At 39.3% G+C, this 13,009-nt stretch overlaps 1 protein-coding gene across 1 annotated transcript; it reads right to left on the bottom strand.

Moving 5' to 3' along the window:
- Nucleotides 1-6,671: 6,671 nt before the first annotated feature.
- On the bottom strand, nucleotides 6,672-11,843 carry bco1 (beta-carotene oxygenase 1). The gene is made up of 11 exons (XM_051410983.1): nucleotides 11,733-11,843; nucleotides 11,497-11,625; nucleotides 11,205-11,334; nucleotides 10,578-10,725; nucleotides 10,336-10,486; nucleotides 9,549-9,769; nucleotides 8,884-9,141; nucleotides 8,685-8,790; nucleotides 8,468-8,562; nucleotides 7,418-7,529; nucleotides 6,672-7,162 (listed from the first exon to the last, which is right to left on the bottom strand). The coding sequence occupies exons 1-11, from the start codon at nucleotides 11,794-11,796 to the stop codon at nucleotides 7,005-7,007; spliced, it is 1,572 nt and encodes a 523-aa protein (XP_051266943.1). The 5' UTR covers nucleotides 11,797-11,843; the 3' UTR covers nucleotides 6,672-7,004.
- Nucleotides 11,844-13,009: the final 1,166 nt, after the last annotated feature.

Here is a 13,009-nt window from a genome sequence, read left to right as displayed (position 1 = left end):
TTATACATCATACAAGTGCACATATTAAACATGGATACAAACCTCAGACTGATGGATTGTAATTAGTGAAAATGGGGCAGGGAAGCCCGAACCTGCTCAGTGCTGAAGGGCAGCCTCACCCAGGCAGATTGTTAGAATCTCAACAGAGGGGTTTAACCTAAATCTCCGTGGCAACACAGCTCTGATCGTGAACCCATGTTTACTCCAAGTGGGATGACATTTGAATACAGTGCTGTCCTCCTTTGTGCCATAATTACCCCTTTGAGTGTGTGTTTTTGGTTGCTGTATTGCATCAATTCAAGAGCACCCTCATTTGTGTTCCCACTCCACTGCCCAGTGTTCCTTCTGCAGAATTTGTTTCCTCTGAGTCACTGGTGTCGCCTGTACCCTAGACTGAGATTAAAATAGATTAATCGGGGATTAGGTCATAAAATAAGAGGAGGGAGGGATGCATTGAATGAGTGCATGGGGAACCCACTGTGTCACTTTCTTCATGTCAACATAAACTGCAGATGCGTCCATTGTGCAAAGCTGCTTAGGACAAACCGCACAAATTCCCAGAATTTCAGTCTTTTTCCTAAAGAAAATGTAGCGTGTGTGTGTGTGTGTGTGTGTGTGTCCGTGTGCACCTGTGCTTGTGGTAAGTGTGTGCAACTGTGTGTGCCAGGCCCTGCTATGGTGAGGTGTGTTAGCAATGACGGATGTGGAGGCGACCTATGAGGACTTCATCGCCTCACGAAGGTCCGGCCGCAGGAACGCCATCCATGAAATCCCAACAGCCCCTGGAGTGCAGGGACCCGCTGACCTGTCACAGAGTCTGGCACAGCTCAACAAGTCAGGTGAGAAACAGCTCATATTTTCATGGCGGGCACAGCAAACAGTTAAGTACAGACTGATACTGACAACTTGGAATAATTTGGTGTGATTAGGAAAGATAATTAATATACTATAGTTGTAATTGTTGGAAAATGTTGTTTCAATTGCATCTTGAATTTCCCTTGGGATAAATAAAGTATCTATCTATCTATCTATTTATCTATCTATCTATCTATCTATCTATCTATCTATCTATCTATCTATCTATCTATCTATCTATCAAGAATATGCAGGGTGCATGGTCAGTGGACAGAAATACCACTAGAGGGTGGCAAAGCCTGAATGTTTTATATAGTGGCTTTAAAATTGATATTTATGGTAAGAATATAAAAGAAATTCACTGCCAAGGGAGAAAAAGTAGTAAAAAAAAAGTTCCCCTCCACTCAAAAAATGTGTTTTGCTTATTGTTACTTGACTTCAGTTTGCAGAATGATGTATGTACAGGTTTTGACACTAGATAATGGTTTGTGAAAGGGAAGTTTCTCTGTGCTCGCCTTAAATCTGAGTTCAAGACGTGTACTCACAAGATGATTTTGCAACATCGCACCTAGTTTTGAAGTCAACCGGTGTCCAGTATGCAAGTGTGTAATGCAGAAACTAGAAACCACCAGTGCTCATACATGGTGGAGACTCATGGCCAGTAGTGTGCTTGCTCTGACTGATTTGCCCCAATCATTTGCCTCACTGAGTTTTGGAGTTCAGTTCTGCCTCATTAAGAGAGTTATTCAGGTAGTTCAGTGCCAGAAATTACACATGTGGTCCGTCTGCACTTGTGTCCTGTTCAGCAATGTTACAGATTTTAGGTAGTAGATATATTATGTTGGCTGGAAGGGATTTTAAACCATCAATTTTACATACAGTATATAGTTTATTTCTGTCTGTCTGTTTCCAAATGTGTCTTCCTTTGGTCTACTTTACACGTGATGAATTCTGATGATTTATGAGTTGGTTCTTGGCTGGTTCTACCTTGCTGACTTCTGTTCTTGCTGTTTTCATGGTGACATGGTACTCGCTGATCCGACCAACCTCATTCGCTTCGCTGACTTTACACATAGTAACTTATGCATGAAACTGACTGTCTGTCTCCGTCCATCCTTCTCCCTTTCTGTCAGGTGATGAGGGAGAAGACACTGAAAAAAGCCAGGACTCCTCAGCTAAAGAAAAGGAGACTCAAGCTGAGGGCAGCTAAGCTGACATTTGTGGACCGCTTCTTCTTGTTTACCTGATCCCTGAATGCTAGGCCTCTAACCGGCCAGTTGCATCTATTGACTGTGAACAGACACAGCAAAATCCTCTACTGCCACCATCCCGTCATCAGGAAGTCATCACTATGGCAACCACAGCGCAGTTTCTCTTCTGCACTTGGGGGTGTTCCAGTCTCCTTAAAAACCCTCCTTTCCTTGCTGCCTTTCCTTCCTGACTGCTGATATGAGATTGGACCTGTTACACAGCATGATGTCAGCAACCAAAACCAGCCCCATGGATCTCACTTTTTTCATCTATTGAAGTTTGTGTGAGCTTGGTGGACATTATCTCAAACCCGCATACTGTTTTCAAAGTTCAACTGAACATCACAATGTATTTTGTGTTTATCCATGTCAGGAGAGATATCTCTACTGATTTGCTAACTGATTACATTGTGACCATTTTGTAACATCAGATGTTGTAAGCCATTAACTTCAAATATTCATTGTGAGACTGGCTTTATTACCCTCACCATACATATTATGTAAAACTAGATCTTGCTTGGTTATTATTAAGTATATTTAATCACATTTAGTCATCCTGCTCTTTGTCTGTGGCTAGTATGTGGGGGAAGTCTTCAGTACAAGAAGTAAAGGTTTCATACAACATACAAAAAGTGTCCATATTTTAATGTCCTGGTTCTCCTAGATCAGTACACTGCCGTTCAGCATATCCAAATGTGTGTCTGTTAGGAAGTGCTTAAAATGTGATTTGGTTTACGGTGGATATTGTGACAAAGAATTAATTTGCTGCTGAAGATTAGATAAGGTACAATACTGATTGCACTCATTTATAATGTATTATATTGCTGTTATTTAGAAGGTTTGTATGTGTGTGTGTTTTTTCTTTGTTATGAGGGGTCTGTTAGAATGATTCTTGTTGTGATTGCACAGACATTGCATTTTCCATTCCTCGCGTCATTTAATCTTTCATTTTGACCTTCAGAACCCTCTCGATACTGTAATGGTAGCTATGATTCACTGCCTTTTTCTGTTGTACCATTCAAATATGTGGATGTGCACTCTGAAACTGTCTATCTGGAATTCATATAACAGTGACATAGTGACTTGTTGATGAATGACTTGTTAAAGGGGTAAGGGGCATTTTTACATTGTATTTATAGATACTTATACATTGAGTCAGGTATAGTGTGATTAAATGACCAGTACTGTTGCACTGTAGGTGACCTAGAGCACCCACGATCATGTTGTATTTTCCATATTGTTATTTTCTGCATCTCATTCATGATTCACTGTATTGTCAACTTTACTGTATAATTCACCCATATTATATTTTGTCAACTTTATTAGTTGTGGTGTATAATTAAACCTCATTGGTGAAAAGTGAAAAGTGAAAAAATAAATAAATAAATCAAGATAAATTCATGCCCGTTGTCCTGTGTACAGACGATAGGGCTGAGTAAACAAGGTCATTGTCTCCCTCTAGTGGTCAACTTTATTATTCAACCACAGAAAAGCTATACCACTGCAATTTTGTTTTGAAACAATATGGATGGTATATACTGTGAGTTTAGGTCTCTATAATGGGAAAGATACTGCGTTTGTTGGTCCATGTCATAGGTTTGGAGCTTTACAATTATAGGCCATTGTAATGGGATAATGATTACGTCTGTGTTGATGATTAGATAGTGATTAGGGCTATGATAAAATACTGTGATTGCATGTGAAGGGGCACCAGTGCACAGAAAGCCCTGATGCATTCATGGTGAAACAGTACCAAACCAAACTGGATACAATTATTATTGTTACATAATGAGACTCAGATTTAAAGTGTAACTTCTACAACCCTGTAATAGAAACACACAGGGAACTATTTAACCATTTGAGCCTCGTAGAGGCTAACACATTTTCTAGCATCTAGAGGAGCCCCAGTGGCACTGCATTACTTTTATTCTTTTAAGGGGAAATTTCCAAATCAGGTTTATTGCCAAGCAGGTTTTCACATACAAGGAATTTACTTTGGTGTTTTTGGTGCATATAAAACTGTGTCACAAACTAGAGGGGAGAAAAATAAGGTGCCAATTAAGTATTTTATCTGAAACAAACAAATTTATAATAACTTTTGACAAACAGCACGGTGTTGGGGATCTATGGGTGAGTGAGGAATGTGTAGGCAGCAAAATGTTTGACAAAACTTGGAGATGTGGATCCTTGGAGACAGAGATAGAAAATGAGATCAGACTTGCATTTATAGCCTTCAGGGAGGACCACACAGGTGTCACCAAATCTAGTACAAAGTCTAGTACAGGCAGACTGAGGAGGGGTCATAAAAATTGTAAGTATAAATATAAAGAAAGATAAAAAGCAAATACTGCAAGCGAAGAAGCATGAATATAAAAATAGAAAATAAACTATTCTAAAAGATATGTATACTTAATGTTTAAATTATTGACTGGGGACTGTGCAAACATTCACAGTGTGAAGTATAAAGAATATTTGCAATGTGGGTCTCAAAAAAGTTTCTGTCTGAGGTTGGTAGGGTTGGGAGGGTCGGCCACGATCCTGCTCGCCTCTGGGTCCAGGAGGTGTACAGGTCCTGGGGGGATGGCAGATTGCTGCCAATCACCTTGTCAGTTGGGCGAATAATAGGCTGCAATCTACCCTTGTCCTTGGCAGTGACAGCAGTGTACTAGGTAGTGATGGAGGAAGTGAGGATGGACTCACTGATGGTGGTGTACATATTCACCCTCATTGGCTCTGACAGGTTAAACTTCAGCTACAGCAGAGAGTACATCCTCTGCTCGGCTTTCTTGGTGAGGGAGCTGAGCTGAGGAAGGTATGGGGGTGGGTGCAGATGGGCTCCTCCTGAAGTCTGCAATCATCGCCACTGTTTTTAGAGCATTGAGCTCCAAGTTGAAGAGCATAGGAGAAAGAACGCAGCCTTGTGGGGATCTGGTGCTGATGGTCTGGGAGTTTCTTTTGATGCTGGAAGGGTTACCAATGTTGGAGGAGTTCAAAAGTTTAGCTACCATGGGTTCCTTTTTTTTGGGACAATCAACATCAACAGTTCTAATCTGAAATTTGTATTGTAATCATTATTTATTATGGTCAACCATTGCTGACATCAGTCCATTCAAGATCATTATTGGTCATCCATTACCTTATCTAATAATAAATTCAAGATAAATACATAATTGCCCTGGCTATCAGCTACACTTCCTGTGATTAAATGTCACGTTTAGTTTATTTTCCCTCTAGCTTCTCCTGATCAAAATAGGTACTGTGGTTATAGGCCTCTGTGATGCAGCTGATATTGTTATTACATGCAATAAATAACACATGCTATACACAGTATATAATGTTTCATCACAAAGCTCAGTGACGTAACAAGGCACTTTTTACAAACTAGTGTAGCTCCAAGTCCCTTAAGCACATATTTTACTTGAAACACAACACCACGCAACTTTCATATCATAAAATAATCAAAATGGACCTGTGAGTTAACTTATCTTAGATTTCTACGTTTAACGATATGAAGATATGTTCTATCTACTACAGTCTACTACAGCAGATAGAACATATTAGGAAAAATAATTAATCCTGTACAAACATCTCATAACAAAGGATTTTTAAAATATTATACTGTATGTGATAACACCTCCAGAGGTGTCATGTTCAGCAATTATTTACACACTTACAATCATAAAATGAACTCACTAATAATAATAATAATAAAACATTTTATATGTTTATGTGCTACAATGAATGGGAAATCACATCATGTAAGCATGCCATTGCTGTTTTGACATATTAAGTTGTTCAGTCTAGTTCATATTTTTTCCCACTGGTCTTAGTCTTTCCCCCAGTTTACATAAACAGCAACTAGCATACACAGCTTATTTTATAAACATTAACTGTCCCTGCAGTACTTTGTCCCAGCTGTAATCCACGTGGAAAAGAGCCATAAAGTTTTTAAATACACATAGTCTTAGTACTGTCAGTAGGCTGTGTACATTCAAGAACCAGGAACCACCAACTGTCCTCCTACTATCAGCTGGGTTGTCAGGTTCACTGATCACTGCCATTTTTCCTGGAGGCACATAGGTGAGATTCCAATGCTTCCATGTCCTACGGAGTAACAAGCTGTTTCATTAATCCATTAGCTACACCCATTTATCCTTTGATGGTTCGAAGCTGACAGTTGGGGTTCACCCAGGACCAGTCAGGAATACGGGGGGAAAATCATTATGTACATTAGCATGTATGAAAGACAATAATCCCAGTCCTTACAGCCAATGTGTTTTGGGCTCAGAGTAAGGCAAAGGGGTCACCTCAAGCGTAATATGCTTTAAACTTTATTAATTTATTGTTGAAGAAAAGGGATTTAAACACGTTCCAGCACGTGTGAAAGATATGACGACCTACTTGCTCAGGTGCTTTGCCAATAGGTGATAAGATGTACTGAAAGACATGGTGTCATACCTTATGTAAAACGACATGATTGTGACCATGATTGCTCACCATGACTCCTCCCAAATGTGGAGTGTTGGATTCATTCTTGTTCTCTTGTCAAACACTGGGAATACAAACTTCACATGTTAGATTTTTTTAATGAAAAGGAGGAGCGCAAGTACAATAACGGTCACAGCAGTACGATAGAATAATGTGGATTGCATAACAAACAGTCATACTATATACAAGATTAAGCAACATTTTGATCTACACAAAATCAATAAATCTGCATGTTTCTTAAACACAGCAAGAAAAATGTGTTTTGATACAGTCACTATTACAGAGATAAGGTAGTACATGAAACGATACACATCCTCACCACACTTTTGTGTCAAACTATTAAAATGTTCAAATAGATACCTACCTGTGCCATTCAGCACAGTTTTCTGGAGGACGTTACATATACACAACTCACTCACTTCCTTGTGGGATAAAAAATCCATGCACATCTTTGTTGAGCTCAGCTTTCACGTATGCTCGGGCTATTTCTTTAAATGTTCTGGCATCAAGAATCAGGATGAAACAAGACTGGCCTGGGTTGGTGTTGATAACTGAGGTTAAGACCACACCTAGAAATGCAAAGGAAGAGGTTAATGTTGTGCAAAGCATGTAAAAAAAATGGAATCACATCAAATGATGGCAGGTTTTTGGATCTACTTTTACTTCAAAATACAGTTAACATACAGTCTCATTGATACAGATGTAATCAGCGAGGGTTCTTAGCTTTTTATCCGGTATTATTGCCTATTTGTACTCTAGCCTATATATATTAGCACAAATACACATGTCATACATTGGGCATGCACACCACACAGTATTCTCACCATCATCCTCTGCCTCTCCATTTGGTCTGGGGATGAACACAGGCTCCGACGGCCAGCAGTTGTCCTCGCTCCAGTAAACCATCTTCTTGGTTTCTGTGTCCAACTTCGCAATCTACAGTAGATGAATATATGAGGGAAATAATTAAGCCTGTACATAACAAACCATTAAAAAAGAGCACTCATACTGTATGTGATAACACCTACAATACGTTACAAACTAATATGAAGGGTAATTTACACCAATAGCAGTTATTAATAAGCATTTTATTAGTTTTAAGTCTGATTCATTTTCCCACTTGTCTTATTCTTTCCCTCAGCTTACATAAACAGCAGCCAGCATTCGCAGCTTATCTTATAGGCATTAACTGTCCCTGCAAAAGGGGTCACCTCAAGCGTAATATGCTTTAATCTTTATTAATTTATTGTTGAAGAAAAGGGATTTAAACACGTTCCAGGCTTGACGCAAATGTTCAAGGCCCCATCTTCCTAAAAGGAAGCACTAGCAATGAATTTCATCAGCATAATGTTTGCCTTTTCCTTTTCCACATCCTGTTTGTTATTCACTTGGGCTTAACGCTGTGTAAAATCCATATCCAAACACCATTAAAATTCAAAGAAAACTCTCTGACTCTCTTTGGTTCTTGGGATTGTGTGTCAAGTGGGAAAAAAACAAAAATATCTAATTGTTTAAACCAAGGTGTTTCCTTTTGTCCCAGGTACTATGGACTGTGATTATGCAGTGAGACACAAGGGAGGCTCTTTTCCACACTATAAGAGTTTTTTTACTTAATACTTTGGATCCTCCCTGACTTTATTGCTTCTTTCTATTGTGTCTGGTATCAACCGGTAATCAACTGATAATTCTCGGTTCTGCCATTTGCTCACTACCTCTGTAAAAACAATGCTACCAGGAACAATCTGTTTCCCAATAGCACAACATTGAAAATGTCTGTTCTTCAAGAGTTTGCACGTTTCAGGTCTCTTTTGGCAAATAACACTTCCCACCAGTTCTGTTTTGCAAAAGCCAAAATAATCAATTGGGAATGTTACCTGTTTTGACAGTGCAGACTCTTCCACACAGTTCCCATAGACAAACTGGTGCCTCTTGCCATTGATGCCATAATTAATTCTGGGTAGTTCAAAACCTGATGGAAAAAAAAAAGTGGTATTTGTATAAACAAATCAATGATTCTTAAAGAGACAATGTAAGAAATTCTACTTGAATAACAGTTACTTGATACATTTATGTGAGTGACATTGGTTTTACCTTCACAGAGCACCTCTGCCTGGCACATTAGTTTGCCTTCTTTCTCCTTCACAGCACTGGCAGTTGTGTATTTGAGTTTCACCAGGTCCTCTCCAACTGCAATGCCCTGCAAAACCCAGTCAAAAAGTAAAAATCAAGCATCAGAGGAACAACATCTCTAAATTTCAGGATGAAATAAATAAAATTTTAAAAAACCTACCGGGTCAGAGTGAATGGGAAGTACAAATCTTCTGTAGTTTGGTTTGGAGTAGGAGTCATCGTGGAAACCGGGGTTTTTCTTCAGCTTGCTCAGGTAAAACATATCATAAAGGCTGCTATTATTGTAGGCGATGACATCGAAGAGCACGTGACCGTCGTCCTCATAAGCGTTCACGTGATGGTAGACGACCATTGCTCCAGTGTAGTATTTCGTCTCAATCTCTTTGCCGGTCTTTCTGTCTATCAGGTGGATCAGAGTCTGTTGAAGAAAAATAAACATTTAGAAAGGCTGCACGCATTTATATAAAAAAACAAAACACAACTCGAGCAACCTTTACTATCAAAAGAGACATTTTTGGTAAGCCTGCAAAGTTGGTGGTAATAGCAAACAAATCTGTACAAAAGTTCTTTACTTTGCTCAGACTTTTGTTTTTGGGGATTTGGAATCACTTACAATAATGATAAATGAAAGTGTTGGAAAAATTAATTTTCCATGTAATTTTTTTTCATGGCACAGGAAGCCACTAGAGAGGGGCTAAAGAGCCACCGCTTGCCTAACCCTGATCTAGGGTCCATAACAGTGGTAGACTTGTGGTAGTTCAGTAGTATGAAGATAAAGAACAACATACATGACAATAATCAAAACAGACAGTAGTGACCGCTTACTTTTTCTTCAGGGCAGAATTTCAGGCAGCTTGCCCAGTTGACCCCCCTCATGTACGCAGTGGCCATCTTGAGGATGTCCAGTTTGAAAGGCTGCTCGATTAAGATGAAGTAGTTCTCCGTCATGCCGAAACTGTGGTAGTAGCTGGGCGTGAGCAGCGAGCGGCAGGGAACTGTGCAGACCACCTCAACATTCTTCAGCGCAGGGACATTCTTGTCTTTGTCTAATGGTTGAAAGTTGAGAGAAAAAGAAAGAAACAAGAAAAGAAAACAAATAAAGAGAGAAGTTAATTAAAAAGAGGCTTAAACGTGTGGCAAAGCATTATATAAATTTGTTGGAATATCAATGATAAATATAACAGTTAAGTTCATTTGTAATAAAGGGCACTTAGGAAGTAGTAGTAATAGTGAGACTGTGATACTTGTGCAACATGTGTGTGTCTAAAAGTGTATTGTTATAAAGATGCATTTAAATAACATGTTGCACTCATTCTATGCTAGAGACGTACTGGTTGGTTTCAAGGTTTAATGTTGCAACCATAATGATGCATATCTGACATATGAATGAATGTGTGATAATCATTAAATGCGCAAACTGGACTTTCAGGCCTACAGTGTATACTACTATTACCTATGCGACTGCGGACGGCACTGGATTCACATTCAAGGAAGGAGCCAATAGCAGCAGGCTAATCTGTTCTGGTTTGCCTATATATTCTAGTCCATCAGATAGGAAGCGAGAGTACTTTGAGGTTAGGACAGAGTAGGGAAGGTCATGAGGTATACATACCTTTCTCCGAAACAGCAGGGACTTTGAACAGCATGTATTTAGTCTTGCCCTTCTCTGCAATTGAAGTTCCGATGTTGTAAGCGTTGCCCTCTTTGTCATAGTGTGGATGGGATGAAGCCATGTTTACCGGCAGGAACTTCATGTAGTCCACCTGCGTGAAACAATTCAGCAACCTATGAGCATCGGAAATGCGTGATATTAGTGATCATTGGTGAGTGATCGCGATCAGCAGATGACATTACCTTGTCCTGAGTTTCCAGGGTCACAGGATCAATCTTGCGGATGTAGTTGGTTTCGGAAGTGGCATAATAGTCATTTCCGTATTTAATGAAATTGCTTGCGCCATTGTCAGTGAAGTCAGGCACTGTGTGATTGAGAAAGGTAATCGCCCTGAGAAGAAAGAAGAAATGTTAATTTATTATATATATATTAGAAAGAGAGGCAGGGGGCCATCCAACACAAAACACCTCTCTCACACTGATTCGTATTCTTATGGACAGGCCCTCAAACGTTCCCTGGAAGGTGTGGGTCATTTGCTAATTCACAACAGGAAGCTAAGGAGGGGGGTGGGGGTTGGGGTTCTCCAACACAAAAGAATGATAATGTTAGTAATAGATCCGTTAGAAAGCTGTTAGTTGCTTGGCTGTCATTTGTGTATTACAGATGTTACAGAAGAATCTTATCAGGTTTTCAAATTAATGTTTGCACCGTTACATAAAAATAATGTCAACTCTAAAGAACTGTGGAAGGAAGGGATGCCAAACAACTATTCCAACTATAAATTTGCTAAGAAATAAAGTAAGGCTATTACATTGATACAATAAAGAGGATAAAATAATAATAAAAAAAAAAGTGAAGAGTATGCTTACTTGACAATGAAGTTCTTGCTGGGGTCTGGGTATGCCATTGTCCCCATTTCAGACACAACTATCCTGTTTGCAGCCATGTTAGCTTTATAGGTGTCACTTCTAAGAAATCTGCTCCTGTGGGTCACTTCACCTATAAGGAAAAAAAAAAGTTTATGCATTTAGTATGGATTCCTAGTTGACACTGTAACAGAGCTAATATCAAAGTCACAGATTAAGTAACTTTAAAGCAAATAAACGTTGTTCTTTCATTATTTAATGAGGTACACCTGAACACCAGAAATACAAGACCAACCGTCTTTAAAGTTGAAGCTGTGCATGAGGGCCATCCCATCGAACCAGTGGTCGTAGCTGGTGTCCCCCACAGTAAATATGCCAGGGCCATTACGCAGCAGTGTGCCCTGCAGCCAGCTGGGAATATTCCCTACAGGAGAAGAAAACGCAGAAAACCATAAAACCGTCAGCAACGAGGATTCAGCCGGTGCTTCTGTTGGTCATTTTAATTGTGTACCAAAAAGAAACTCGACCTACCTTTAACATCCGCCGTACAGGGCTCCGGTCTCTCCTCTGCGTTCTTGGAGAAGTCTGTGGCCATGTTTGCTGTGAGAGTAGTGAAGAACAGGCGGAGGTGTCTGAATAAATACTGCAGCCCAACCCGCTGTAGGGAAGGGAGGGGGTTAACTTATCTTTTGACTGTCCTCTGTGAAGACTTCAGTGAATCCCTCTCATCTCAGTTCAGAGAAAAAGGTTCAACTTTGATACTCACTGATAATTTCTTACCTGTTCCACCTTTTCCACCTAGTTCGATATGAGCCATTTCACAACAAAACAGCATCAGCCTCTTTTGTCCTTACATTGAAAGAAATAGTGTAGCTGAAGTGTTTACCCTTTTATTGCGCCTTTGGCTTGTCTTAATAAATTGCGTAATCTGCAATCCACTTTTATTGGCCATCATGTTAAATCCTTATTTGTTTTGTTGAGTTGAATGCTGCATAGATATTATTTTCTTGATCAGCTCTGTAATTATCATGTAAGAAACATAGTTTTATGACTGAGCTTGTAAAAAAAAAAAATGAATGCAATATTCCTGCAAGCAGTATGATCTTAGATCTTAAGTAAGGTTATTTTATCTGCTTTGGTGATTAAAGGTTGTAATGTTGTTTTATGGTATTACATCACTTGATGGCATGTTGACCTTATTCACCGTGATTTTTAATTGTGAAATAATTTTTCTTGGAAGTACAGGTAGTGATAGTGACTCCTCCACAGGGCAATTAAAAGTGAACTCCAACTAGCAGTGTATCTTCTCCAATCTCTCTTTTGAGGTGGGGTCTGTTTGTTTCCCAGAATAATAAGCATGACCATTAGATAAACCTGTCTGCTCTGACATGACCCAACTATGTTATATGTATTATGTTACTTCTTATCTATAGCCCACTTTTTGCTGAAGGGATGATCCAGTTTTCTCTTCAAGGGCATTCAGGTTCCATCAAATCCACTTCAAACACTGACACTAATAACTGCATTTAGTATAATTAATACCTCCACCCACCAAATTATCAAGACACAGCTTTCCAATAAACATTAAATTCACATTGTTTCACAACAAGAAACAGTCTATCTCAGATTGTTTGAACTAATAGTTATTGTCCAATTGGGGCAATAACAGATGTTCAGTCTTAGGCTTCCATGTCCCTCTTTGGTTTAGTGAAAAATCATTTTGTCCTGTTTCGCTCTACAGTCAATCTTTCAACAAAGTCATGTGCTATGTCAGAGTTGTGTGTCATGTCCACTGACAACTTTACACA

Source organism: Dicentrarchus labrax, unplaced genomic scaffold (genome assembly GCF_905237075.1).
Source record: "Dicentrarchus labrax unplaced genomic scaffold, dlabrax2021, whole genome shotgun sequence".
Lineage (NCBI taxonomy): Eukaryota > Metazoa > Chordata > Actinopteri > Moronidae > Dicentrarchus > Dicentrarchus labrax.
This window is presented reverse-complemented; position numbering and strand designations above follow the sequence as displayed.

Bases quoted from the DNA above. Each gene is read 5' to 3' on its own strand.
- bco1 (XM_051410983.1), bottom strand. From the start codon at position 11,796: ATGGCCACAGACTTCTCCAAGAACGCAGAGGAGAGACCGGAGCCCTGT. The intron at 11,335-11,496 runs GTTGGTCTTGTA...TTTTCCTTATAG, and splicing joins CAGCTTCAACTTTAAAGACG to GTGAAGTGACCCACAGGAGC. The intron at 10,487-10,577 runs GTAATGTCATCT...TGTTTCACGCAG, and splicing joins CCCTGGAAACTCAGGACAAG to GTGGACTACATGAAGTTCCT.